Below are 27,617 nucleotides of genomic sequence, written 5' to 3'. Positions count from 1 at the left end.
AGGATCTCTCTGCTGCTGAAAAGCATCAAATAGTGCAATGCCTTGGTCAAGATATGAAAACATTAGATATTTCCCAAAAATTTAAACGTGATCATCGTACTGTTAAGAGATTTGTGGCTGATTCTGAGCACAGACCATGTTTGTGCTGATAAAGGCAGAATGAGGAAGGTTTCTGCCAGGCAAGTTCATCGGATTAAGAGAGCGGCTGCTAAAAGCCATTACAAACCAGCAAACAGATATTTAAAGCTGCTGGTGCCTCTGGAGTCCCTCAAACCTCAAGGTGTAGGATCCTTCAAAGGCTTGCTGTGGTGCATAAATCTACTATTCAGCCACCCCTAAACAGTGTTCACAAGCAGAAATGGTAGCAGTGGGCCCAGACATACATGAAGACTAATTTTCAAACAGTCTTGTTTACTGATGAGTGTCGAGCAACCCTGGATGGTCCAGATGGATGGAGTAGTGGATGGTTGGTGGATGGCCACTATGTCCCAACAAGGCTGCGACATCAGCAAGGAGGTGGAGGAGTCATGTTTTGGGCCGGAATCATGGGGAAACAGCTGGTAGGGCTCTTTAAGGTTCCTGAAGGTGTGAAAATGACCTCTGCAAAGTATATCGAGTTTCTGACTGACAGCTGTCTTCCATGGTATAAAAAGCAGAAATGTGCCTTCAGGAGCAAAATAATCTTCATGCATGACAATGCACCATCTCATGCTGCAAAGAATACCTCTGAGTAATTGGCTGCTATGGGCATAAAAGGAGATAAACTCATGGTGTGGCCACCATCTTCCCCTGACCTCAACCCTATAGAGAACCTTTGGAGTATCATCAAACAAAAGATCTATGAGGGTGGAAGGCAGTTCACATCAAAACAGCAGCTCTGGGAGGCTATTCTGACTTCATGCAAAGAAATACAAGCAGAAACTCCCCAAAAAACTCACAAGTTCAATGGATGCAAGAATTGTGAAGGTGATATCAAAGAAGGGTCCCTATGTTAACATGTAACTTGGCCTGTTAGGATTTTTTGGAGTTAAATAGCTTTTTTGTTCAGTGAATATGACCTCCTAATGCTGCAAATTCCACAAATGAGCATTTTCAGTTCTTTAAAACATATCAAATGTTTAGAAATTCTACTGTGCATAATAATTTGGAACAGTGCATTTTGAGTTTTTATTCATTTTGGAGATTATACTGTTATCATTGGGAGGTTTCTTCAATAAAATTCGATGTATACTCTAACAGGTGATTGCCGGCTTTTTGCCTTTATTACGACCGGAAATTTAAAAAAATAAAATCTGGTCAATCCTCCAACTCTCCGTCTGCTGGAGGTAGAAGAGAACTACTCTATAGACGTCGAGGGTGTGAAAGGCTTCTTCTTTCGTGTTGGAGGGGTTTGTACAGAAGGAAGGTAATACAATGTCCTGGAACCTATGAAAGTTTGAGACTACCTTAGGCATAAAGGAGGGATTTAACCTTAGGAAGATGCTATCTTCCGTGATGGTCAAGTATGTCTCCTGTATTGAAAGCGCCTGTAATTCTCCTATGCGCCTTGCGGTAGTAATTGCTCCCAAAAACGCAGTTTTTGGTGTTACATTTTCCAGAGCCGTGGAAGACAGTGGCTTAAACTGTTCCCAGGTCAAGCCTTTGAGATCTAGGTTCAAGTCCCAAGGAGAAATTGACTACGGAGTCTGGGACGGATTCTAGTTGCTGAGGTTATGAATCGCTTGATCCATCAATGGCTTGCCAGATCTTGGTTGTAAAATGAACAAAGAGCTGACACCTGTACCTCTAGTGTACTAGGAGTGAGCCCTATAATTAAGCCATCTTGAAGAAATTCTAAGATCTGTGATATTAGGATGGAAGGGGTCCAGGGCACTTAAGGAACACCAAGATGAGAACATCTTCCAAACCTTCCCGTAAATGGCGTTAGTCATGCTCAGCCTAGAATGGCCGGTGCTCTGTAGAGTTTGGATCACTTCCTCGGAAAGGCCTTAAGCCATTAGAATTCCGGCATCAGTAGCCAGGCTGCGAGGTTCATTCTGTGCGGGTCTGGGTGCAGTAGAGGGTCTTAGTAAAGGAGACTGGCCCTCTAGGGCCAGAAGTATTGGTACTTCCTGAGCCATGTTCCGAAGGCCTGCGTAGCAGCTTTTCCCTGGCCACAAGGGAGCCACTAGGATTGTAGCGACTTGATCTGCCCGTATCTTCTGCAGTGTTCTCGCTACTGTGGGAATCGGTGTAAGCCAGATTGAACTGCCACGGATGGGAGAAGGCATCTATTCCCCAAGCTCCGCCGGTGAGAGTGAGGGAAAAAAGTTTCCACCTTCGCGTTTTGACCGCTGACAAAAAGAATTAACATCGGGATTTCCCCACCTTGACACTAGAAACAAAAATACTGTTTGGTCTACGCTCCATTCCCCGGAATGAATGTCTTGCCTGTTGATATGGACAACAGACATTTCTCTGCCCAAGAAAAATTTCTTGCAGCTACCAATTTTTTGGTTGAAGAATTTCATGCCTCCTTGGTGTCAGATGTAGGACACTGTAGGGTTGATGCTGCTTTCAACGCTTCCTCCACGGTTTTCAGTTCTCTCACATTTGAGGAGCTGGCTCTGACGTCTGGGGGCCATACCCCCAGGAAGTGTGATTTCTCCACTACTCCACTATAGCATCCCAGACTCTCTGACTGACATCTGTAGTGACAATTTTCAGGGAGAGCTGATCCCAGCTGACGCCCTGCTGGAGGTTCTGGTAGTCCAGCCACCATGGGAAACGCCTTCACATGACCAGGAAGAGGGGTTCTCTTGGTCAGAGTACTCCGATACTTCTTCGAACACCGGAGTACATAGGATAGAAGGAACCGAGTATGGTCTTGAGCCCAGGAAACAGTTTGGATGCACGCTGTAAATGAACCTAGGATGGACATTGAGTCTCAGGGTTGGTGCTCTTTGGTCTCCGAACCTGGAGGACCTCTGAACAAGGTCGAGTTGTCATTCCCTGGGAAAGAAAGATGTTCGTCTTCCTGAGTCCAGGAGTATCCCTAAGAACTTCTTCCCTGACAAAGGAAGAAGGTCTGATTTCTCCAGGTTGGGGATCCAACCCAAGGACTGCAAAATCTCCAGCGACTTCCTACGTCCTGGTTCAGGAGAGCAATGGATGGAGCCCTTATTAGAAGGTCATCTAGGTATGGGACAGTGCAAATCCTCAGCTGGCAAATGAAGGTCATTGCCTCTGCCATTATCTTAGTAAACACTCGAGGGGCTGATGACACCCCAAATGGCAGGACATTGAACTGGTAGTGGTTGACCCGGGGACCCTGGAAAACCGCAAACCTGAAGAATTCCCTGTGGTCTGGATGAATCGGGACATGATAGGAAGCATCCCTCAGGTCTATTGTGGCCAACACCCAATTTGTCCTAAGAGGGGGATTGATGACTTAACAGACTCCATCCTGAATCATCTGTACTTTACCACTTGGTTCAAGGGTTTTAAGTTTATTATAACCCTGCTTTCCTGAAGGTTTTGCAATTACGAAGAGGCGAGAGTAGTGGCCTCTGCCTATGGGGAGATTGCCTCAATATATATTATGACTGGCTGTTTGTATTACTAAGGGATGATGTAGGATTCTTAAACTTCGTACTGTTTATTGCTGTAATCACTATTATCCCTGTGGTCACATACCTGCATGTGCCCCATTTTTTGCCCATGTGCTTTTTATGGTCATTATTGACTCTTATCTCACTGCTTCCTATACCTTGGATCTATGTTAATAAAGTTATTTATGTATTTTTGTATAAATTCTTTGTATTGGACTTTCTTTCGCCTTTTTTCTTTCATATATTTGATATATTCCTGCGATAGTCCTATTATGTCCAATTATGTACCCATCTTCTATGGTATTTCATAGTTGTATAACTGTTTAAATCTATGTAAATGGGGTTATTTTCCATGAAACTATTATACTAGGAGTGTCTTTATGTCTGGCAGCAAGGATTTTTGGAGGTACGCCTGCAAGGACGTCACTCTTAGGCATTGAAGGGGGAGGACTCTCGAACCTCAAATCTCAGTCCATCATGAAAGGTGCGAATAACCCATTGGTTTGAGGTTATGGATTGCAACAATCTATGAAATTCAAGGGTCATCCCCCGACCAGAGAACCGTGAATTCTGGGAGGACTGGTCACGGGGAGGGAGACAAAAAAAAATGTTTCCTAGGTTCCAGAAGTCTTTTTATCAGTGGCTTTCTCTAGGATATCATCCAGAGCAGGGCCACATAATAATGTCCCTGAAAGGGAAACATAGACGTTTGATAAAGTCTCCTCCCCAAGCTTTCAGCCACAGAGTTCCCCTGGCTGAGTTGGAGAGGTAAATGCATGACCCGTGACCTGCGATTGCAGGCTGGTCTCCCATTCGGGTCCCGGCCCAAGCTCAAGCTGCTTAGCAGCCGCCACCTGACAAACCTAGAAGGGTCGGTTGGCACCGCAGATTTTGCTGCTATCCGTATGGACTTAGCAGAAGCATCCACTAGGAACCCTGTCGCTTTTGTAATAGGGAAAGAGAGTCAAGGGTTCCTTCCCTGGAGGTCCCGAGTTAGGTGATCCTCCGGCATACTCCACCAGCAGACAGGGACCCGGCTACACATGTAGAGGCTATATTAGCCTTAAGCAGGGTTGTGCAGGCGTCCCAGGATTTCCTGAGCAAGCTTGCCATTGAGAGTTGCCCTTAAATGGAAGAGCCGCTTTCCTGCACGTCCACTTTAGGGAGGTGACACTAAGTCTCTCTCGGAAGGGGCCCATTACCAGCAGTGAATGGGAAACCCCTTTGGGGCTTTAGGCTTCAGCCCCTCCAAACATCTCATCCTATATAGAGAATTCCACTTCCTCTTCCCGTACTAACTAATCTGGTCTCTCATTCCGGACCCGGACCAGCCTCAAGCTGCTTAGCGGCCGTGCCGAATATAGTCACGCTCAGCCTAGAATGGCCGGAGGCACCTCCGGAAGAGAAAAAGTATTCCCAGATCTGAGGGTGGAAGTGAAACCCTCATTTTCCCAAGCATCCTCTGAGTTAGAGGTATCAAATTCACCCGAGTCAATCAGATTCCACAGGTGCCGATTTTCTCCTAGCAGGAGGAGGCTGTGGCTGTGAAAATGTCGTCATAGAAGATTGGACTTCTTGTCCGATGAGAGTTTTTTATACTGTCCAATAGGGAGGGCTGCTCTGTACGCAATACATCGTCCGTGCAGGGCTGACAAAGCTTCTCCTATATGAGGAGGAAAGCCTGGAACCACACCTGGTTTATTATTTTTTGGGTCAGAGGCCTTGTCTCACTACAAGAGAGAGAGAAGACATACTAAGCCACCTCCGAGACTACTCTGGACAGAAAAGGGGGGACCCACCCCGCTACTTACAGTAGGAGGGTGACGCTGTGCTCTGCAGTAGCAGGCAGTAAGGGTTTGTCGCCGTCCATGGTCAGTCTGCCACAGTCACTGTACAGATAATGGCCTTACCTGGACGCACCCAGACCAGGATTTGAATAACCGAGGTCAATTCAGCGTGTTGTGTGCTCCTCCTCCCCTCGGTCCACGGGTGGGCGTCATTTCAATCACCCCTCCCCACAGCTGAATTCCCCAGCTGCTTAGCGGCTGCTTGACGAGGGAGCCACACTCAGCCCAGTAGGGCAGGTGGCTGGGGCCCCGGACCGCGCCCGCAGTTCGGTAACTGCAGGCCGCGTGTGTGTTCCCGCCTGGTACGCAGGTGGAAGTCAAACCGGAAGATCGGCGCCGGTGTGCACGTGCGCGCCCGGATCGGACGCCGGGGAGCCCCAGGAGGACCCCGACCGCACAGCACAGCCCCGCTTTACCCCGCTGAGGGGCGCAGGAGGGGCGGGCAAGAGTCCCAAGTACCACCAAGGTGGAGACGGGAGCAGCCATCCTACGGAGGAGAGAAGAGCCCCCGACCGTTGACTGCCCAGCGTTACAGGTATCTGATGTGGTAGTGCCTACGGTCGCCGGCCACGGCAGCACTATCAGGACCTCTTCATTCCCCATAGGGGACAGGAAAAACACTGGAGATAGCAGAAAGGGGAGGATTATTTAACCTCTTGTACATTTCCTGTCCCCCATTAGGGCGGGGAGATATCCTCCGATATGGCTGTCATGGAAGGTGACTAGAGAAAGCAAGAGCTCAAATTCTCATGTGAACAGAAGATGGAAATGTGAAAGGAAAAAAAAAGCAGGTTTTAAATGTAAAAGTACAAACATGGAAAAGTTAAGGAGTTTAGAGCGCACTTGCTGTTCCCATTGGTTGGAGTCTGAAATGTAATTACAGAGCACAGTTTGAACATCAAAGTCAGACTTATCATTCTTTATTTAAGAGCGGGTACCCTATTTTTAGATAATGACACACTATAGGGACATTTCATTTTATAGAGTTGTAAATCACATGAATTATCAAGAAAGAGAAAAGGCTTCATGTTCCTTAGGAGAAAGGTATACTAATATGTATAGAATTTAATAGGTCACATCCAATATCTTTCTGAAAACAAATCAAATACAAAGTTCTACCATGAAATCAAGAAAAGCAAACTCTCATAGTGGGCTAAAATGTAATTTTAATTTAAAAATTGAGGAATAATACATCACTAAGGGAATGCCAGTCAAAAACATTTTATACAGCCCATACTGTACTTTCTAGCATCAAGCCTCTTCTACAGCCCATACTGTATTCTCCAGCATCACACCTCTTCTACAGCCCATACTGTACTCTCCAACATCACTCTTCTTCTACAGCCCATACTGTACTCTCCAGCATCACACTTCTTCTACAGCCCATACAGTATTCTCTAGCATCACACATCTTCTACAGTCCATACTGTATTCTCCAGCATCACACCTCTTCTACAGCCCATACTGTATTCTCCAGCATCACACCTCTTCTACAGCCTATTCTGCATTCTCCAGCACTACACCTCTTCTACAGCCCATACAGCATCACACCCCTTCTACAGCATCACACCCCTTCTACAGCCCATACTGTACTCTCCAGCATCACACCCCTTCTACAGCCCATACTGTATTCTCCAGCATCACACCCCTTCTACAGCCCATACTGTATTCTCCAGCATCACACCCCTTCTACAGCCCATACTGTATTCTCCAGCATCACATCCCTTCTACAGCCCATACTGTATTGTCCAGCATCACACCTCTTCTACAGCCCATACTGTATTCTCCAGCATCACACCCCTTCTACAGCATTACACCTCTTTTACAGCATCACACCTCTTCTACAGCCTATACTGTATTCTCCAGCATCACACCCCTTCTACAGCCCATACTGTATTCTCTAGCATCATACCCCTTCTACAGCACATACTGTATTGTCCAGCATCACACCCCTTCTACAGCCCATACTGTATTCTCCAGCATCACACCTCTTCTACAGCCCATACTGTACTCTCCAGCATCACACTTCTTCTATAGACCATACTGTATTCTCCAGCATTACACCCCTTCTACAGCACATACTGTATTCTCCAGCATCGCACCCCTTCTACAGCCCATACTGTACTCTCCAGCATCACACTATTTCTATAGGCCATACTGTATTCGCCAGCATTACACCTCTTCTACAGCCCATTGTATTCTCCAGCATCATACCTCTTCTACAGCCCATACTGTATTCTCCAGCATCACACCTCTTCTACAGCCCATACTGTATTCTCCAGCATCACACCCCTTCTACAGAATCACACCTCTTCTTCAGCATCTCACCTCTTCTACAGTCCATACTGCATTCTCCAGCATCACACCTCTTCTACAGCCCATACAGCATTCTCCAGCATCACACCCCTTCTACAGCCCATACTGTATTGTCCAGCATCACACCCCTTCTACAGCCCATACTGTATTCTCCAGCGTTACACCTCTTCTACAGCCCACACAGCATTCTCCAGCATCACACCTCTTCTACAGCCCATACTGTGTTCTCCAGCATCACACCTCTTTTATAGGTCATACTGAATTCTCCGACATCACACCTCTTCTACAGCCCATACTGTACTCTGCAACAGTGCACTCTTCTATAGACCATACTGTATTCTCCAGCATCACACCTCTTCTACAGCACATACTGTATTCTCCAGGATCACACCTTTTCTATAGCCCATATTGTATTCTCCAGCATCATACCTCTTCTACAGCGAATATTGTATTCTCCAGCATCATACCTCTTCTACAGCCCATACTGTATTCTCTAGCATCACACCTCTTCTACAGCCCATACTGTATTCTCCAGCATCACACCCCTTCTACAGCCCATACTGCATTCTCCAGCATCACACCTCTTCTACAGCCCATACAGCATTCTCCAGCATCACACCCCTTCTACAACATCACACCCCTTCTACAGCCCATACTGTATTCTCAAGCATCACAACTTTTCTACAGCCCATACTGTACACTCCAGCATCACACCCCTTCTACAGCCCATACTGTATTCTCAAGCATCACAACTTTTCTACAGCCCATACTGTACACTCCAGCATCACACCCCTTCTACAGCCCATACTGTATTCTCCAGCATCACACCCCTTCTACAGCCCATACTGTATTCTCCAGCATAACACCCCTTCTACAGTCCATATTGTATTCTCCAGCATCACACCTCTTCTACAGCCCATACTGTATTCTCCAGCATCACACCCCTTCTACAGAATCACACCTCTTCTACAGCCCATACTGTATTCTCTAGCATCATACCTCTTCTACAGCATCACACCCCTTCTACAGCATCACACCCCTTCTACAGCCCATACTGTATTGTCCAGCAACACACCTCTTCTACAGCCTATACTGTATTCTCCAGCATCACACCCCTTCTACAGCCCATACTGTATTCTCTAGCATACCCCTTCTACAGCACATACTGTATTGTCCAGCATCACACCCCTTCTACAGCCCATACTGTATTCTCCAGCATCACACCTCTTCTACAGCCCATACTGTACTCTCCAGCATCACACTTCTTCTATAGACCATACTGTATTCTCCAGCATTACACCCCTTCTACAGCACATACTGTATTCTCCAGCATCGCACCCCTTCTACAGCCCATACTGTACTCTCCAGCATCACACTATTTCTATAGGCCATACTGTATTCGCCAGCATTACACCTCTTCTACAGCCCATTGTATTCTCCAGCATCACACCTCTTCTACAGCCCATACAGCATTCTCCAGCATCACACCCCTTCTACAGCCCATACTGTATTGTCCAGCATCACACCCCTTCTACAGCCCATACTGTATTCTCCAGCGTTACACCTCTTCTACAGCCCACACAGCATTCTCCAGCATCACACCTCTTCTACAGCCCATACTGTGTTCTCCAGCATCACACCTCTTTTATAGGTCATACTGAATTCTCCGACATCACACCTCTTCTACAGCCCATACTGTACTCTGCAACAGTGCACTCTTCTATAGACCATACTGTATTCTCCAGCATCACACCTCTTCTACAGCACATACTGTATTCTCCAGGATCACACCTTTTCTATAGCCCATATTGTATTCTCCAGCATCATACCTCTTCTACAGCGAATATTGTATTCTCCAGCATCATACCTCTTCTACAGCCCATACTGTATTCTCTAGCATCACACCTCTTCTACAGCCCATACTGTATTCTCCAGCATCACACCCCTTCTACAGCCCATACTGCATTCTCCAGCATCACACCTCTTCTACAGCCCATACAGCATTCTCCAGCATCACACCCCTTCTATAACATCACACCCCTTCTACAGCCCATACTGTATTCTCAAGCATCACAACTTTTCTACAGCCCATACTGTACACTCCAGCATCACACCCCTTCTACAGCCCATACTGTATTCTCAAGCATCACAACTTTTCTACAGCCCATACTGTACACTCCAGCATCACACCCCTTCTACAGCCCATACTGTATTCTCCAGCATCACACCCCTTCTACAGCCCATACTGTATTCTCCAGCATAACACCCCTTCTACAGTCCATATTGTATTCTCCAGCATCACACCTCTTCTACAGCCCATACTGTATTCTCCAGCATCACACCCCTTCTACAGAATCACACCTCTTCTACAGCCCATACTGTATTCTCTAGCATCATACCTCTTCTACAGCATCACACCCCTTCTACAGCATCACACCCCTTCTACAGCCCATACTGTATTCTCCAGCATCATACCTCTTCTACAGCCCATAATGTATTCTCCAGCATACCCCTTCTACAGCATCACACCCCTTCTACAGCATCACACCTCTTCTACAGCCCATACTGTATTCTCCAGCATCACACCTTTTCTACAGCCCATACTGTATTCTCCAGCATACCTCTTCTACAGCCCATACTGTATTCTCCAGCATCATACCTCTTCTACAGCCCATACTGTATTCTCCAGCATCATACCTCTTCTACAGCCTATACTGTATTCTCCAGCATCACACCTCTTCTACAGCCCATGCTGTATTCTCCAGCATCACACCTCTTCTACAGCCCATACTGTATTCTCCAGCATCACACCTCTTCTACAGCCCATACTGTATTCTCCAGCATCACACCTCTTCTACAGCCCATACTGTATTCTCCAGCATCACACCTCTTCTACAGCCCATACTGTATTCTCCAGCATCACACCGCTTCTACAGCCCATACTGTATTCTCCAGCATCACACCCCTTCTACAGCCCATACGTATTCTCCAGCATCACACCCCTTCTACAGCCCATACTGTATTCTCCAGCATCACACCCCTTCTACAGCCCATACTGTATTCTCCAGCATCACACCTTTTCTACAGCCCATACTGTATTCTCCAGCAGCATACCTCTTCTACAGCCCATACTGTATTCTCCAGCATCATACCTCTTCTACAGCCCATACTGTATTCTCCAGCATCATACCTCTTCTACAGCCTATACTGTATTCTCCAGCATCACACCTCTTCTACAGCCCATACTGTATTCTCCAGCATCACACCTCTTCTACAGCCCATACTGTATTCTCCAGCATCACACCTCTTCTACAGCCCATACTGTATTCTCCAGCATCATACCTCTTCTACAGCCCATACTGTATTCTCCAGCATCATACCTCTTCTACAGCCTATACTGTATTCTCCAGCATCACACCTTCTACAGCCCATGCTGTATTCTCCAGCATCACACCTCTTCTACAGCCCATACTGTATTCTCCAGCATCACACCTCTTCTACAGCCCATACTGTATTCTCCAGCATCACACCTCTTCTACAGCCCATACTGTATTCTCCAGCATCACACCTCTTCTACAGCCCATACTGTATTCTCCAGCATCACACCCCTTCTACAGCCCATACTGTATTCTCCAGCATCACACCCCTTCTACAGCCCATACTGTATTCTCCAGCATCACACCCCTTCTACAGCCCATACTGTATTCTCCAGCATCACACCTCTTCTACAGCCCATAATGTATTCACCAGCATCACACCTCTTGTACAGCCCATACTGTAGTCTCCAGCATCACACCTCTTCTATAGCCCATACTGTATTATCCAGCATTACACCTCTTCTAGAGCTCATACTGTATTATCCAGCATCACACCTCTTCTATAGCCCATACTGTATTCTCCAGCATCACACCTCTTCTACAGCCCATACTGCATTCTCCAGCATCACACCGAGTCTAACATTCACCGACAAATCTTTGCTTTGTACGAAGTACTGTAGGCAACAAAACTCAAAATGATTAATTAAACTTCAACAGATAATTGACTAACACACAAGTTTTATAAGTAAAATCTGTCAACTAGAAACAAGTCTGCAGCGTCTAAACATCTATTCAATGAGGATCTGCAGGGATTAATACATATGAGATATAGGAAATTGCAAAGTAAAAGATAAATATATGTCTGAAATGACACGTTAACATACGAAGTAAACTTTCCTCCAGAGGCGCAGGGTTCATGGCAAAGGAGCAAAAGCAAGGTGGCAACGGTTGGAAAGTGTATCGCTAGCCCAAAGGAGGAACAGGGCAAACAGAGATTGTACTTCGCAGTTTAATTCTATTTGTTTAAAAAAAATACATAAAAATATTCATATTTCAAATGAACCTTTCACGTTTTAGGTCTACAGTTCTGTCCCAATTTATTCCATCATATTTATGTATAAGTATCTGGGCATCATTTTTTTCTCATATTAAAATCTCACAATGCTGTAGAGATCAATTATAAAATTCTGACTCCTTGCAGCCAGCACAAGAGGGAATCGGCTGCATACAAGGTTATTAATGAGTTCAATAGCAGGTGAGTAATGTAGGTAATCCTAGAGAGGGAGAAGACTAGGAGCTTTGTACATGAAAATGACACCTCAATCGGTACATTCTAAGGCTGTGTTCACACACAGTGCTTTTTTAGCGGTTTTCCCTATAAAACCACTAAAAATAAGCTTCCCAGTCATTTCTATGCATTTTGCACTTTTTGTACATTGATGCGTTTTTTCACCGCGAAAAAACCGCATCGCGGTTAAAAACGCAGCATGCTCATTAATGTCGTAGATTTTTCCGCGTTTCTGGCTATTTCAATGCGTCTTGAAAACGCGCGGAAAAAAACGCACAAAAACTTGCGGACAACGTGCAGAAAAAAATGCGCAGTTTCTGGGAAGGAAGGGAGTCAGGTTTTCAAGCAGAAATTTTCTGCTACGTGTGCACTTAGCCTAAAAGTAGTAAGCACAGAATGTGGACTTATTTAATTAAAGGCGGGCATTCACTGTGAACTGACATGTATAAGAGCTATGAAAGGCTATGAACCATTCAAAGATGTCTCTTTATTTGCTTGCAGAATTAAGTAATTTTCTAACGTGTCCATTAAAAATGCTACAAATACATCAGAGATCCTGCTTCTGGCTCAGATAGCTCTTCCCTCTATTCTCTCAGTATTAGAAATAGCAATAGGGATGCGGAGGGGGTTATACACAGATCTCCACAGCATGGAAAGAGGGGAAAGCATCTGCAGTTACAGGAAGTGAGTACAATATTATAGTTTTGCTGACATATGCGCTAATAAAGACAGCAGCACCATGGATATACAGAGTTCTTACATCCAGCCTGTATTACTGGGAGGGAAACTCCCACATTGGGAAAATCTGAAACTTGGATCATGCTGCAATCTACATATCAGACAGTTTGAATATTAATAAAAGATTAATGAATGAAGCGAGAAACTAGTGACATTTTTTTTTTAACTAAAAGTAACCACTAACAGTAAAAATTATTCTTCCAAGTAAAACATGTTTATAGTCTTTAAAAAGACATTCACAAAGGACAAGACAAACTAAATGGGGACAGCACAATTGTTGGCAGGATCACTTTGTGTCCATGTATGTTGTTGGCAGTACATTCCCCGTTTACATGACACGAAATGCGATTTTCCATTTTTGTTTTCTCCACTCCTTTTTCCAGGAGCCATAAGCATATGAGGGCTTTTTTTTTTTTTTTTTGGGGGGGGGGGGGGGCAAGTTGTACTTTTGAATGCCTCCATTCATTCTACCATATAGTGCACTGAATAACAGGAACAAATTCCAAGTTTGCTGAAACTGCAAAAAAAAAAATGCAATTTCACAATAGTCTTTTTTTTGTTTGTTTGCTTTTTAACTACTAAGTCAACCAAATTTTAAATTGACCAGGCAATATGATTCTCCTTGTCAGTATGAGCACGCCGATACTAAGCATGCATAGCTTTGTTTTTTTTATTCAAGTGGTGAATAAAAATCAGGAAATTTTTAAAAATAAAAATGTGCTTTTGTCGCCATTTTGCGAAACCCGTAACATTTTTATTTTGTACTTTTTACTGTATTTAATAGTCCCCTTATAGGACTTGAAGCTGTGATTATCCAATCGCTTATGCTATACATAGCAGTGCATCAGTGCTTAAATCACAATCTTCTCTGAACGGCCAGCTAGGGTCTGGGGGCGTGGAATGACGTGCCCCCCTACGACGCATGTTAAATGCTACCCTCAGAGATTGACAGTGGGATTTAACAGGTTCACAGCCGCGAGTGGAGCTCCGCTCCTCCACTCTCAACTGTTAAAAGCATATGATGGCTGGTTAAATCATTCATCATCTACTGGGAAAGATGCGGGCAGGGCATGTGCACCAGCATCAAAATCAGGGGCAGGACATATGACGTACGTGTACGTCATATGTCATGAAGGCGTTAAAGCTGGCCATACGCCTTAAATAGCTGGCGTACTTTATCTGCCCTGTTGAGGGCAGAGTAAAGTACTGCAGTGCGCAGGCACCGCAAAAGGTCAGAGAGGCCCAGTGCCTGCGCACTGCAGTACTCTGCTCTGCCCTCAACAGGGGAGATAAAGTACGCCTGCGCAGGAGCCGCGACAGAAGTAAGAAGGACATCATCGCTAGAAGATGGGAGGCGCCAGACCGGAATGGACCCCCTTGTGAGTATAATTAACTCGTTTTTCTCATCTTTCAGGTTACATCTGGGTCTTATCTACAGCATTACAGAATGCTGTAGATAAGCCCCTGATGGCGTTGCCGGAAGCTGATAGGCCAAAAATGAGGTGACAGATTCCCTTTAAAGCCAAAATGCAAGAATTAAAGAAATAAAAAGAATGAGAATCCCATGTCTTACTTTTCACTTGTAAAATATGAAGAAAAGAACCACTACACCTAAAATGACTGATTAAATGGGTGGACAGCTTTTAAAAAATCCTGGTACACAGATATAGGTTGTTCTAAAATAATAAAAACATACTGGACTCATCCTCCCTGGTTCAAGGGCTGAGTCTCTGCCGGTGCTCCCGAGGTCTTTTATTGGCTGCAGTGCTGACATCGCATCAACAGAGCTGCAGCCAATCATTGAGCTCGGTGGCTCCGAGCAGGATGTTGCATCTACACGGGCAGAGCTACTGAGCTGATCGACTCCTGAGTCATCAAAGTTTTATTTTCAATGCATGTTTTACAAATGTCATTATAACAGTAAACCACTGTATTTTTTATGGGTATATGTTTTTATCTGGACATAGTAGAAACTTACTTTTAGCTTTCTCACTCTTCCTGGAGGGTCGCCATCTAATACATGTACGATGTTCATCCAGGTAGAACAGACGGACCAGACCCTTTGTTCCACTTTTCAGTTTGATCATCTGGGTTCCAGATTGCATTACACTCATACATCTTTCAACTGCAAAATAAAGATGATATACAATTTTACTAGAAAGTCAAACTAAAAAAAGACCATAATGCGAGTCTTGGTGCACCACCAACAGAGTACAGGAAATTTTTACAGAGTATACCAATGTATATACCAGCGATCAGAAAATTGGATTGCAAAGTCCCTTAGTGAGACTAAAGAAAATAATAATCCTATATGGTTTCATCTGACATCATATCTAAAGTTAAAAAGAATAAAAAGTTATGGAATTGTTCACTTTACTTCAATGGAATGCCGGAAAGACAATGCATACTGGCACACCGGAAGGGAACAAAGGCGGAGGAAGCGGTGGCGGTGAACATGTATATGCCTCTAATAGTCACAAGAAAGCCAGGAAAAATGTTTATATAGGAAAGAAAAAGAATGAAAAATGATTTCACCATAGGACCAAATCAGGGACTTCAAAGTTTTTTTTTGTTTTTTTTTTTAATAGAGACATAAATTCCTCATAAGGATGATGCCACGAGAATAATGTCACACCTCCACGTCTCACAGACAGAGGGCATTATTAATTACATAGAATGGTGATTTACCAGACACAATTATTGTTAGTACTTTAATTATGACTTCATTGTTTGACAAATTCCCTCTTCAATCCCACAAGAAAAGCTTTTCGCTGTGATTTGCATAATTATGTGCATGAACAGTATTGTAAAGACATGGTTAAAAGTCTAGGCACTGTAATTATGATTTTACTTCAGGCCTAATACGCTGCTCTTACCACACTTCATCTACTCACTTCATATCTTCAGCTAACAATTTATATTTTCCTGAAAAGAACATAGTGGACTTTAAATGGGCGCCATCTTCAGAAAATGACCTATTCTTTAAAGGGGTTGTCTGGTCCAAATCAATAAGCCTGCAGTCACTGTGTGACTACAGACTCGTGAATCCCCCCAGAGCACACACTGTGCGCTGCAGGGATTTGCCGGTTTCTGAGCCTTGACTGGAGGATATGTATGCATTATACATACTCCCGGCCAGCACCTCGCCAATGATTTTACTAGATATACCGTAACTTATTATTCAAAAATTGGCAGGGTATGGGACCTGATTTTCTAGAAAAACTCGAGTTTGAACCTGTGGATTGTGGGATTTTGGCATGCAAAGTAGGATTCCGCAATCCTCCATGGCGCCCCACTGTCAAAGCGGGAGAGCACATTTACCATTGTGTGATCTTGTGCTTTGAACTGAACTAGTGTTGCCGCATAATTTACTAAGCAGTAACTGATCGGTTATGGCTGTAATGATTTTACTGATCGTTAACTGCTCAGTAAATGATAATAGCAATAATCTTTATTTTTATATAGCACTAACACATTCCGCAGCGCTTTACAGTTTGCACACACTATCATCGCTGTCCCAGATGGGGCTCACAATCTAAATTCCTTATCAGTACGTCTTTGGAATGTGGGAGGAAACCAACGCAAACAGAGGAGAGGAACATATAAACTCCTCGTAGATGTTGGTGGGGTTTGAACCCAGGACCCCAGCGCTGCAAGGCTGCAGTTCTACCCATTGAGCCACCGTGCTACCAAATGATGCAGAAGCGCTGGTTCTGTGTTCTCGTGTTTTCACTGTGGGGGGGTCATGGAAGATTTTGGGATCTTGCTCTGAATGACAGGTTCTGACAACGCAGAGTTGTGTACTCTACTTATCCTAGAAAGTTGGGTCTTTTAGCCTCTCTTTAGGGAAATTTTGGCTATAAATTATGTTTTGTTAAATTATCTGTGGATGCCCACTATTTTCAGATAAAAGAGCAGTAACAGACAGGTGATAAGTACTTTTTAGATCCTGTGAGACCGAGCCTCCATGTTTCAGTCTTGGGTTTTTCCAGCAAATCCTACAGATGCTCAACGGATTGAAATCTGGGGACTTTGAAGGCCAAATCATCACCCTTAACTTTTTGGCATGTTCCTCAAGACATTTCTGATCAATTTTTGCAGTGTGCCAGGATTAAAGTCAGCAATGTCATTAGGGAATACTATTACGGAATTTAGGTAAATGGTATGTGTCTAAACAACGTCCACATGAATTCCAGTACCCAAGGTTTACCAGCAGCACATTGGCCAGAACACCGCACAGCCTCCACCAGCTTGCCTACATCCTGGTGACATCTCTTCCCAGGTAGAGCTAAGTTCATATATCTAGCAACCATCTTTTTGAAACAACTCTAGCAGCAATTAGTTATGTTAGTGGGACAAAAATGTTGCTGTTTATCAACAACTTTCAAATCTATGAAAAATAGATCCATTAGCCATCCGTTTGTCTTCCATTTGAAATGGACCAGCCTTTTTTTTGCTTACTGGATCTGTTTCAAATGATGATTACTCTGCATGTGAACTTAGCCTTATCTAAATTTTTATATCTTCTTGGAAACATGTTGAAGAGAACCAGATTCTGTGGTCCGATTTTGTGACGTTGCAGAGATATTACTAGCGATATCGCTGCATGTGATACTTAACTCCGACCGGCTCCCCCGCTGGTTATCGCTGATCGCGCGAGAAGCTGCTGGATCATTTCTCGTCGGTCACTTCCTGCGGTGCTTCCTGCTGTGACGACGAGCGACGCGTGGAGCCGGGCGGGAGGACGCAGGATCGCCTCGTCTGACATGTAAGTAGCGATCCCCGTCTCCAGCGATGTCGCTAGTGAGATCTGCCTGAGTGGCAGCTCACTAGCGACCACCTAGCGATGCACCAGCGATCCTGACCGCGTCATATCGCTAGTCGGGATCGCTGGTGCATCGCTAGGTGTAACGGTACCCTAACTCTCAGAGTGATGATAGCTACAATCCAAAGGGGTAAAATTACAGACTCACCTGGTGTGAGGATGGCCATGGTCACTGGAGATCGACCATTACACCAAACGGCCAGGTTAGCTTTCAAGCAATACAACACAATCTCTCTCTACACAGAAAACATCCAAACTAGAGATCACTGGCACAGAACCAATTCTAACAAGTGCTCATCAGTTAAGGTATGTAACAGTATGAAGATGTGAAAAAGAAAATATACAGTGCTTAGAGACAGAGTAAAATTAAGGTACCATAAAAACTGAGTAGGTTCAACAGTGTCTGACTCCAGAGTCGGATGTTAGCACTGGCAGTATGGTTGGTGAAACACCAAGAATCCATAGGTGAACAAACATCTCCAACATAGATGCCAAGGCTTTTTGACCTTGAGGTTGTTGAGAGATTTGAGGAAGGGCTAAATTTATTTGTATCTAATAACCCCTACAATAGAGTAAGTCATCTTTGAACCTACCCAATTTTTATGGTGCTGTAGTCTTACTCTGTTTCTGAGGACTGGATTTTTTTTTTTTTTCAAAATGTTCCCAAGCCACCTTCTTTCATTGTCCACTGGACCAGTTCTGATGTTCAAAAGGCCTATTGTAACCATCATTGGTAGTGGACAGAGGTCAGGATGGGCACACTGACGAGTCTACAACCACCAAGCCCTGTACGGAGCAAGCAGTCATGCACTATGTGTTCAGACACCTTTACATTATCGCCAGCACCAACTTTTTCAGTAACTCCTTACACCATCTCTTCTGTGTCATCAGACTGGCCAGACCTGCCCATTTCTCCTGTTCCCAACACATCAGCTTCAAGTACTGACCGTTCACTTGCTGCCTAATGATTGGTCTTGCCGCACATTACAAGTACATGGAAAGTAAATAAAGTAGAGTTTATAGACGGAGGGGGCAACATGTCAGAAATGTGCTTTGATTTTCTATTTCGGCATATTATGTGTTGCCCACACTCCTGTCCCCGAGGGTTGAGGTTGGGTATTGTACTCCAGCTCCGAGCTGTGTGACCCCGTCACTGGCAGGGAGCAGTCAGCTTATCGGCTACAGGTGAGCATCGCAGCTTTACCCTTTCCTCCACTTGATTTATTGGTCTGACAGCCATTATAATACATTATAAGGACAAGTTCAGGGAGTTCATACTAACCGTGCGGAGCTTTGTTCTAGAAATGTTATCAAACAACCACATCGTCCTGAGTCAGTGCGAAGTAACATCGATCATGACAAAGAAGAATAATGCAGTGCTGAAAGGATGAAAATGAGCCACAACAATCAGCCCAGCAAGTGTAAGGGAATGGAAACATTCAAGGATAGTCCTATTACTAATTTTAATAACAATATATTCAATTCTATCAGTACGGTAACTCAGACAGATCTCCGGGGAGCGCCGGCTCCGCAACAGTGTTCCTCACTACTTTCCTAAGTGAAATATCTTGCATCGAATAGAGCAATGTGCGGTATGTTAATAGCGAATGATCCAGGTCACCTCAATAGGGAAATAATACGGAAGGAATGGAAACAAGAGTGCGGCCCCCAGAGACGCTCACTGCAAACACAGATTGGCAATGTATGTAAAATAAAACAGATGGCTGCAAGTCATAAAGGGAACTAAGGAAAGGATGCCCAATCTGCATCTGAGCCAGTAAAGGATTTCATGCTGGATTTCTATGTTCTATGTATGGACCCATTTGCTGCAGGACGAATGGAACAAACAGTAATTTGACAACAAAAAGAGCAGCTGCACTTAAGGGTAATTCAGACGTATGTGTACATATGACTGCTAATGTATGGACTGGCAGCAGCTAATGCACGGACTGGCAGCAGCTAATGCATGGACTGGCAGCAGCTAATGATAATGCACGGACTGGCAGCAGCTAATGCATGGACTGGCAGCAGCTAATGCACGGACTGGCAGCAGCTAATGCACGGACTGGCAGCAGCTAATGCACGGACTGGCAGCAGCTAATGATAATGCACGGACTGGTAGCAGCTAATGCATGGACTGGCAGCAGCTAATGATAATGCATGGACTGGCAGCAGCTAATGCACGGACTGGCAGCAGCTAATGCACGGACTGGCAGCAGCTAATGCACGGACTGGCAGCAGCTAATGCATGGACTGGCAGCAGCTAATGCACAGACTGGTAGCAGCTAATGATAATGCACGGACTGGCAGCAGCTAATGCATGGACTGGCAGCAGCTAATGCACGGACTGGCAGCAGCTAATGCACGGACTGGCAGCAGCTAATTCATGGACTGGCAGCAGCTAATGCACAGACTGGTAGCAGCTAATGCTAATGCACAGACTGGCAGCAGCTAATGCACAGACTGGCAGCAGGTCTCCCGTCCCGAGCGAGACAGCTTCTTGTGTTTCTATGAGACCGTCCAGCTCAGGTCGGAGAGCCAGTCAGTGCACTGCAGTTCAATCTTCGAGCGATTTGAATGGACATCTGAATGAGACCTTAGTCTACTGTTTCCATCCTAATCAGTCAGCGCCTTCTGGCAGGAGCGTTTGTAACTCTCATCTGCCTTTTACTGAGCTTCTGTATTTATGACAGTATGAAAGTTGAGGTGAACGTTCATGCGATCTTAAATCAGTGGGAAGGAGTTTAGAAAAAGATTGATGAAACCATTACAAACTCTCCAGTCAGAATCAGTTGACTGATTGATTTTAGTTAACACATTCAGTAGCCGGGCAATTTACAAAGAAACAAAACCTATAAAAGCCAAATAGTACAAATTTTTTTAAAGAAACTGAAGTGCAAAACGTATTTTTAGCCCCAAAAAATTCATTTAAAGGGACTCTGTCATGTGAAAAAATTTTGTTAATCTGCAGGTTAATTAATAGCATTCTAAACCTGCCTGGTGCCCGCACTTGAAGACATGCTGCCAGGAGGAGATTAACTTTATTCCTCCTGGCAGTGTAGGGAGATGGACCAGGTTAGTGGTACCTCTCTCGTATCAGGGCCAGAACTATTGGGACTGTCACCAGTTGCTGGGGGAAGGATTTTCTGACCGGGACAGACCTTTGCACTTGACTACAGCGGAGGGGGCCGTTATAAAAGGGATGGCGTGCGACAAAACAGCCTCTTTGGCGGGAAGACAGCGAGCGCAGGAGGAGAAGGTTGACTCACTCTCCACAGCGCGACGCCAGGAGACCAGGCCACTTTGCCGACAGGCGACACATGCACAGCCAGGCTGCGAGCAACACGTGACTGTGATCTCTCCAACGGCTGACACTGAGGAGACATCCCGTACTGTACCGCTGTCTGACGGTGGTACACGCTGTAGGCTTGACCAGGGTAAACACGCAGAGACTGGCAGGATATTCCCGGTCCCCACCGCTGATCTCCATTCTTCGGCATCGGCGCCTCAGATGCCTCCTCCATGGACACCTCACCCAGGTACCATAAGACTACGCTTAGGAGAGCCAGGATAAGTCATGGCTGTCAGGAGACAGTGCCTCAAATTCCTCCAGGACCAGGCCACAGACTTCACGTGTCTCCTACGACGCCACCGTGGGATCTCCAAGCCTCCCTCCTCTGGAAACATCAGACTGATAAGTTTACCCATTATTTGAACACTTGTTCTCTTCCTGAACCTTAATCCCCCATACCTCCTCTATTTTCTTCCTGCGTGGAGTATTCCCTGTATTAAATACCGGTTAACTCTTGATCTGCCTCCTGCTGGTCACTGCATCCTGCGTACCTGCTGTACCTTACAGCAGCATTCGGGCTTGTCATGGGACTGGCGCCAGTTTAGTCACTGCTCTATGTATAGAGAACGGCGGCTGTAACCACACCCCTAGCAATGACTGACAGCCAGCTCATCAATAGGGCCAGCTATCAGTCACAGCGGCGGGAGCAGTTACAGCCACCACTCTCTATACACAGAGCAGTGACTGAACCAGCACCACCCCCATGACAAACCAGAACGCTGCCAGGAGGAATACCACCATGGTTACTTACAGGTAGCCGGTTTTTCCAGAACCCATGACAGCACACCTGAGAGAGGGATCCGCCCTGCCAGGACAGGAACCTACTGAAATATAAGGGGCGGCACCTCTCCCCCGCTTCAGTTGGTTACAGAGCATGAGAAGACTTCCCGGTTAGTTACATGTTTATCCAACACCACATCACACAAAAAAACACCCTACTAACGTGCACACCCATACGGTGAAAAAGGGGTGGGAATATACGGGTGCTGTCATGGGTTCCGGAAAAACCGGCTACCGGTAAGTAACCATGGTGGTTTTCCCTTCACCCATGACAGCACACCTGAGAGATTTTTGGAGACTTCGAAACACCTTAGGGAGGGACCAACGCTTGCAGCACCCTTCTACCAAAGGTTAAGTCTGCAGAGGAGGATAGATTTAATCTATAGTGTCTAAAGAAGGTTGATGGTGAGGCCCAGGCAGCGGCCTTACAAATTTGGTCTATTGATACCTCTGCCTTTTCAGCCCAGGAGGTCGCCACGGCTCTAGTGGAACGAGCCTTGATGCCGTCATGAATCGGAATGCCACTAGCTGAATAGGCTACACTAATGGCCTCCCTAATCCATCTGGCAATGGTCCCCTTTGACACCCCGTAACCTTTTCTGGCACCCTGGAAGGCTACAAATAGGACTGGGACCTCCTCCACTGGCTAGTCACTGACATATATTCTAGCAGTGTCCTTTTAACATCCAATTTGTGGAATTTCTCCTCCCCTGGGTTTTTTGGATTCTCACAGAAGGAGGGGAGGACAATTTCCTGGCTCCGATGGAAATCTGATACTACTTTAGGTAGATATGCGGGGTCTGTTTTTAACACAACCCTGTCCTAGTACATCTGGGTATAAGGTGGATTCACTGAGAGGGCCTGCAAGTCACTTACTCTACGGGCCGATGTAAGGACCACTAATATAATGGTCTTTAGGGCAAGATATTTTATAGGCAGTTGTTGAATCGGTTCAAATGGCTCTTTTGTAAGGGCTTCTAACACCAGGTTTAAATCCCACGGGGCTATTCTTGGTAATGGGATAGGTCTGGACCTATGGCAGGATTTAATAAATCTAGCTACCCACCTGTTTGCTGCTAAGTTGCAGTTGTATAGTGTGCCCAGTGCGGACACCTGAACTTTAAGGGTATTTACCGCTAGTCCCAGCTGTAATCCTGCTTGTAAGAATTCCAAGATGGCCTTAATCGGGGGCTTTTGGTCTAACGGCTTCCCCAGGAACTGTAGGAACTTATTCCATGTTCTGCCATATATGTTAGTTGTTACTGGCTTTCTACTTTTCAACAGTGTAGCCACCAACCCCGGGGAGATCACTCTATCCATTAAAAGTGACCTTTCAAATTCCACGCCGTCAGATGGAATCCCTTGCAAAACACAAGCCGCGGAGACTCCATCACGTGTTTCTCAACGCAAGCAATGACTAGCCAGGTCTTTCCCTGGGAAGGAACAACCACAGGAAGGGCAGTCTCCAATGAAGGAAACCACCTATGCCAAAACATGGTATCCATCCACAGACAGCTGTTTCGGGGTATTGCCCCTCATCAGTGTGGAGTAGGAAACTGGCTAGTAGGAGCAATGCCTAGTAAAAGACTGTGAAAATGAGGATGAGTGACCTCATGGAGATCAACATCCAACACTGCGGAGACACCATCACATGTTTCTCAACGCAGTGATTCTACTGAACGCCAGTTTCCTACTCCACACTGATGAGGGGCAATACCCCGAAACAGCTGTCTGTGGATGGATACCATGTTTTGGCATAGGTGGTTTCCTTCATTGGAGACTGCCCTTCCCGTGGTTGTTCCTTCCCGGGGAAAGACCTGGCTAGTCATTGCTTGCGTTGAGAAACACGTGATGGTGTCTCCGTGGCTTGTGTTTTGCATGTTTTTGCATATTTCCCATAAGGGATGGGGGCATTGCTGTAGAATCACTGCGTTGAGAAACATGTGATGGTGTCTCCGCAGTGTTGGATGTTGATCTCCATGAGGTCACTCATCCTCATTTTCACAGTCTTTTACTAGGCATTGCTCCTACTAGCCAGTTTCCTACCCCACACTGATGAGGGGAAATACCCCGAAACAGCTGTCTGTGGATGGATACCATGTTTTGGCATAGGTGGTTTCCTTCATTGGAGACTGCCCTTCCCGTGGTTGTTCCTTCCCGGGGAAAGACCTGGCTAGTCATTGCTTGCGTTGAGAAACACGTGATGGTGTCTCCGCGGCTTGTGATTTGCATGTTTTTTCATACTTCCCATAAGGGATGGGGGCATTGCTGTAGAATTACTGAGTTGAGAAACATGTGATGGTGTCTCCGCAGTGTTGGATGTTGATCTCCATGAGGTCACTCATCCTCATTTTCACAGATGGAATCCCTTGACCTGCGTGTGGAATATTGGACCCTGAGTTGGCAGGTATGGGATCTTTGGTAGTACCCATGTATCCGAGAGGGACATCATCTGCAGCAGCGAGAACTAGGGCCTTTCTGGCCAGAACGGGGCTATTAAGATCACTCTGGCTTGATCTTTTCTCATTTTCCTCACAACTGTTGGGATCAGAGCCACTGGGGGAAACACATAAGCTAGTCTGAAATACCATGGGATTTGCAATGAGTCCACCGCCCATGGTTTTTCTTTTGGGTTTAATGAATAAAACCTTTCTACTTGTCTGTTGCTTTTGTTGGCAAAGAGATCTACTACCGGTTCCCCCCAAAGTTGTACTATCTTCTGAAAAAGTAACTGATTTAGGGTCCATTCCCCTTGCTTTAGTATACTGCGGCTCAGGAAGTTAGCTTCTACGTTTTCTACCCCTCTTATATGTAGTGCCGTCAGGGAGAGTAGATGTTGTTCTGCTCTGTGAAAAATGTCGCTGGCCACCTTCATTAGGGAGTGTGACCTTGTTCCCCCCCCCTGGTGATTGATGTACGCCACTGTAAAGGTACTGTCACACTTAGCGATGTTCCAGCGATCCCGACCAGTGATATGACGCAGTCAGGATCGCTGGTAAATCGCTAAGTGGTCGCTAGTGAGCTGCCACACAGGCAGATCTCACCAGCGACATCGCTGGGGACGGGGGTCGCTACTTACCTGTCAGACGCGGCGATCCTGCGTCCTCCCGCCCGGCTCCACGCGTCGCTTGTCGTCACAGCAGGAAGCGCCGCAGGAAGCTGACGACGAGAAACAGTCCTGAACGTTCTAGCGCGATCAGCGATAACCAGCGGGGGAGCCGGTCGTAGGCAAGTATCACACAGCGATATCGCTAGCAATATCGCTATAACGTCACTAGTTATAGCGATATTGCTAGCGATATCTCTTAGTGTGACATGCCCTTTACTCTGTTGTCCGACATCATCCGGACATTGCAGCTGTTTATCAGGGGGATAACGTTTTTTAAGGCTTTGTTTACTGCCCATAGTTCTCTCAAGTTGGAGGATGCGTTTTGTTCTTGAGGCCCCCAGGGTCCCTAGGCCGCCTGACCCCTTAGGTGCGCTCCCCAGCCTGCGGAACTCGCATCTGTCAGAATTATGTCGGTCAGTGGTCTGTCCCATAGTATCCCTGACGTCAGGTTTGTCCTGTCTAACCACCGTCTGAGACAGTTTTTGACCTCTAAGGAAAGCTCCAGCCTTCCTTCTAAATGCCCTCTCAGCAATTTTTGTGCTGACAGAATTTCTCCCTGAAGCTGTCAGGTGTGGAATTGTGCCCACCTGACCGCTGGGATACACGCTGTCAGGGTGCCTAGCAAGGACATCGCGCTTCTCAGGGACATGCAAGGTTGGTCTAGGGCCACCAAAGTCATATTTCTCACCTTTTCCATCTTGGCCTCTGGTAACAGACAAGTTTGTTGTTCTGAGTCCAGGATGAACCCTAGAAAAATCTGTCTCTTTAGGGGTTGTAGCTTTGATTTTATTGATGTTTACCATCCACCCCAGTCTTTGTAGGGTGTCTGTTACTCTTTCCATATGCGCCGTGCAATGGTCTTCTGAGCTGCCCACTATTAGAAAGTCTTCCAAATAGGGTATTATGACCGTGTTGTGGATTCGGAGAAAGGCTGTCATCTCCGCTATGACTTTGGTAAACACTCTCGGGGCTATGGATATGCCGAATGGAAGGGCTCTGAATTGAAAATGTCTCAGATTGCCCTGGATGTAGAGAGCCACTCTTAAGTATCTTTGATAAACTGGGTGAATCGGGATGTGATAGTATGCATCCTTTAGATCAACTACGGCCATAAAACAATTGTGGTGTAGCAGTTTTCTGGCTGTAGTTACCGACTCCATTTTGAAGGTCTGATTTTTTTATCCACTGATTGAGGCCTCTGAGGTTTAAGGCCCCGTCTCACTAAGCAATCTCGGTAGCGAGATCGCTGCTGAGTCACAACTTTTGTGACATAACAGCGATCTCACCAGCGAGATCGCTGTGTGTGACAGCGATCAGCGAGCGGCCCCCCTGCCGGTATCGCTGATCGCTGGAAGAAATCTCTGGACATTTCTTTGGTCGCTGGTCTCCCGCTGGCCAGCACGCATCGCTGCGTGTGACAGGCGGGAGACCAGCGATCAGGTGTAAAAAATAATTAAAAAAATAAAAAATATAGTTATTCTCACCTTCCGACGTCGCGTTCAGCCATCCCGCCTCTCTCCACGCTCCGGTCCCAGTGATCCTTTGCACGAATGACCGCGAGACTTTGTTATCCCACGAGACTGTGACATCTCGCGGTCATTCGTGCAAAGGATCACTGGGACCGGAGCGTGGAGAGAGGCAGGATGGCTGAACATGACGTCGGAAGGTGAGAATAACTATATTTTTTATTTTGATTCTATTTTTTACAGGATGGCCAGCGATGCCGGGCGCTCGGCATCGCTGTGCTGATCGCTGGTGAAGCTGTCTGTGTGACAGCTCACCAGCGATCACATAGCGATTTACCAGCGATCCTGACACCTTGATATCGGTGTCGGGATCGCTGGTAAGACGCTTAGTGTGACGGGGCCTTTATGATTGTCCTGAATGACTGGTCCGTTTTGTTTTTTTTTATCAGGAAGAGGGGCGAGTAGAATCCCGTTCTCTCCTGTCCGCTCGGGACCTCGGACAGAACATGCTTGTCTAGCAGGCTTAAGATTTCTGACTCCAGGGCCAATTGTTCTTCTATCCCCTTCCTGACGGGGTCACGACAAATGATGCTCTCGGCTGCTGAAAAAACAGGATTTTGAGGCCTTCTCTTATGATGTTTAAGATCCAGGCATTGGAAGAGATACCTTCCCAGGCCTGGGAAAAAGCATCAGTCTCCCCCCTACCGGAATGCTGGCGTCATTTTGCGGATTTTTTGGAGGATGAGGTGGCTCCTCCGAACATGAGTCCAGACTTCTCCTTCCTTTTGTCCTCCTATTTTCTCCTATCCCCTGGAGGACGGCCCCTGCTGAATTTTCCTCTCCGAAAGGACGGCCTTCTCTGATCCGCTGGAAACCTGGGAAAGCCCTTCTTTCTGTCACTTGCTTTTTCCAAGATGTCATCCAGATTATTCCCAAATAAAAAATGACCATCACATGGGAGAGAGCACAACTTGGCTTTAGACTGTAGA

The 27,617-nt window shown here is 45.9% G+C and overlaps 1 protein-coding gene across 1 annotated transcript in view; it reads right to left on the bottom strand.

Annotated features, from left to right (window-relative positions):
* The window catches only part of PLCH1 (phospholipase C eta 1), a 370,702-nt gene that overhangs the window by 151,698 nt on the left and 191,387 nt on the right, over nucleotides 1-27,617 (bottom strand). The window contains exon 3 of the mRNA XM_073579023.1: nucleotides 15,075-15,221. Coding sequence (XP_073435124.1) covers nucleotides 15,075-15,221 — 147 coding nt within the window. The remainder of the gene's footprint in view (nucleotides 1-15,074; nucleotides 15,222-27,617) is intronic.

This window comes from Dendrobates tinctorius, unplaced genomic scaffold (assembly GCF_039654945.1).
Source record: "Dendrobates tinctorius isolate UK_male_01 unplaced genomic scaffold, ASM3965494v1 ptg000060l, whole genome shotgun sequence".
In the NCBI taxonomy this organism is placed as follows: Eukaryota; Metazoa; Chordata; class Amphibia; order Anura; family Dendrobatidae; genus Dendrobates; species Dendrobates tinctorius.
This window is presented reverse-complemented; position numbering and strand designations above follow the sequence as displayed.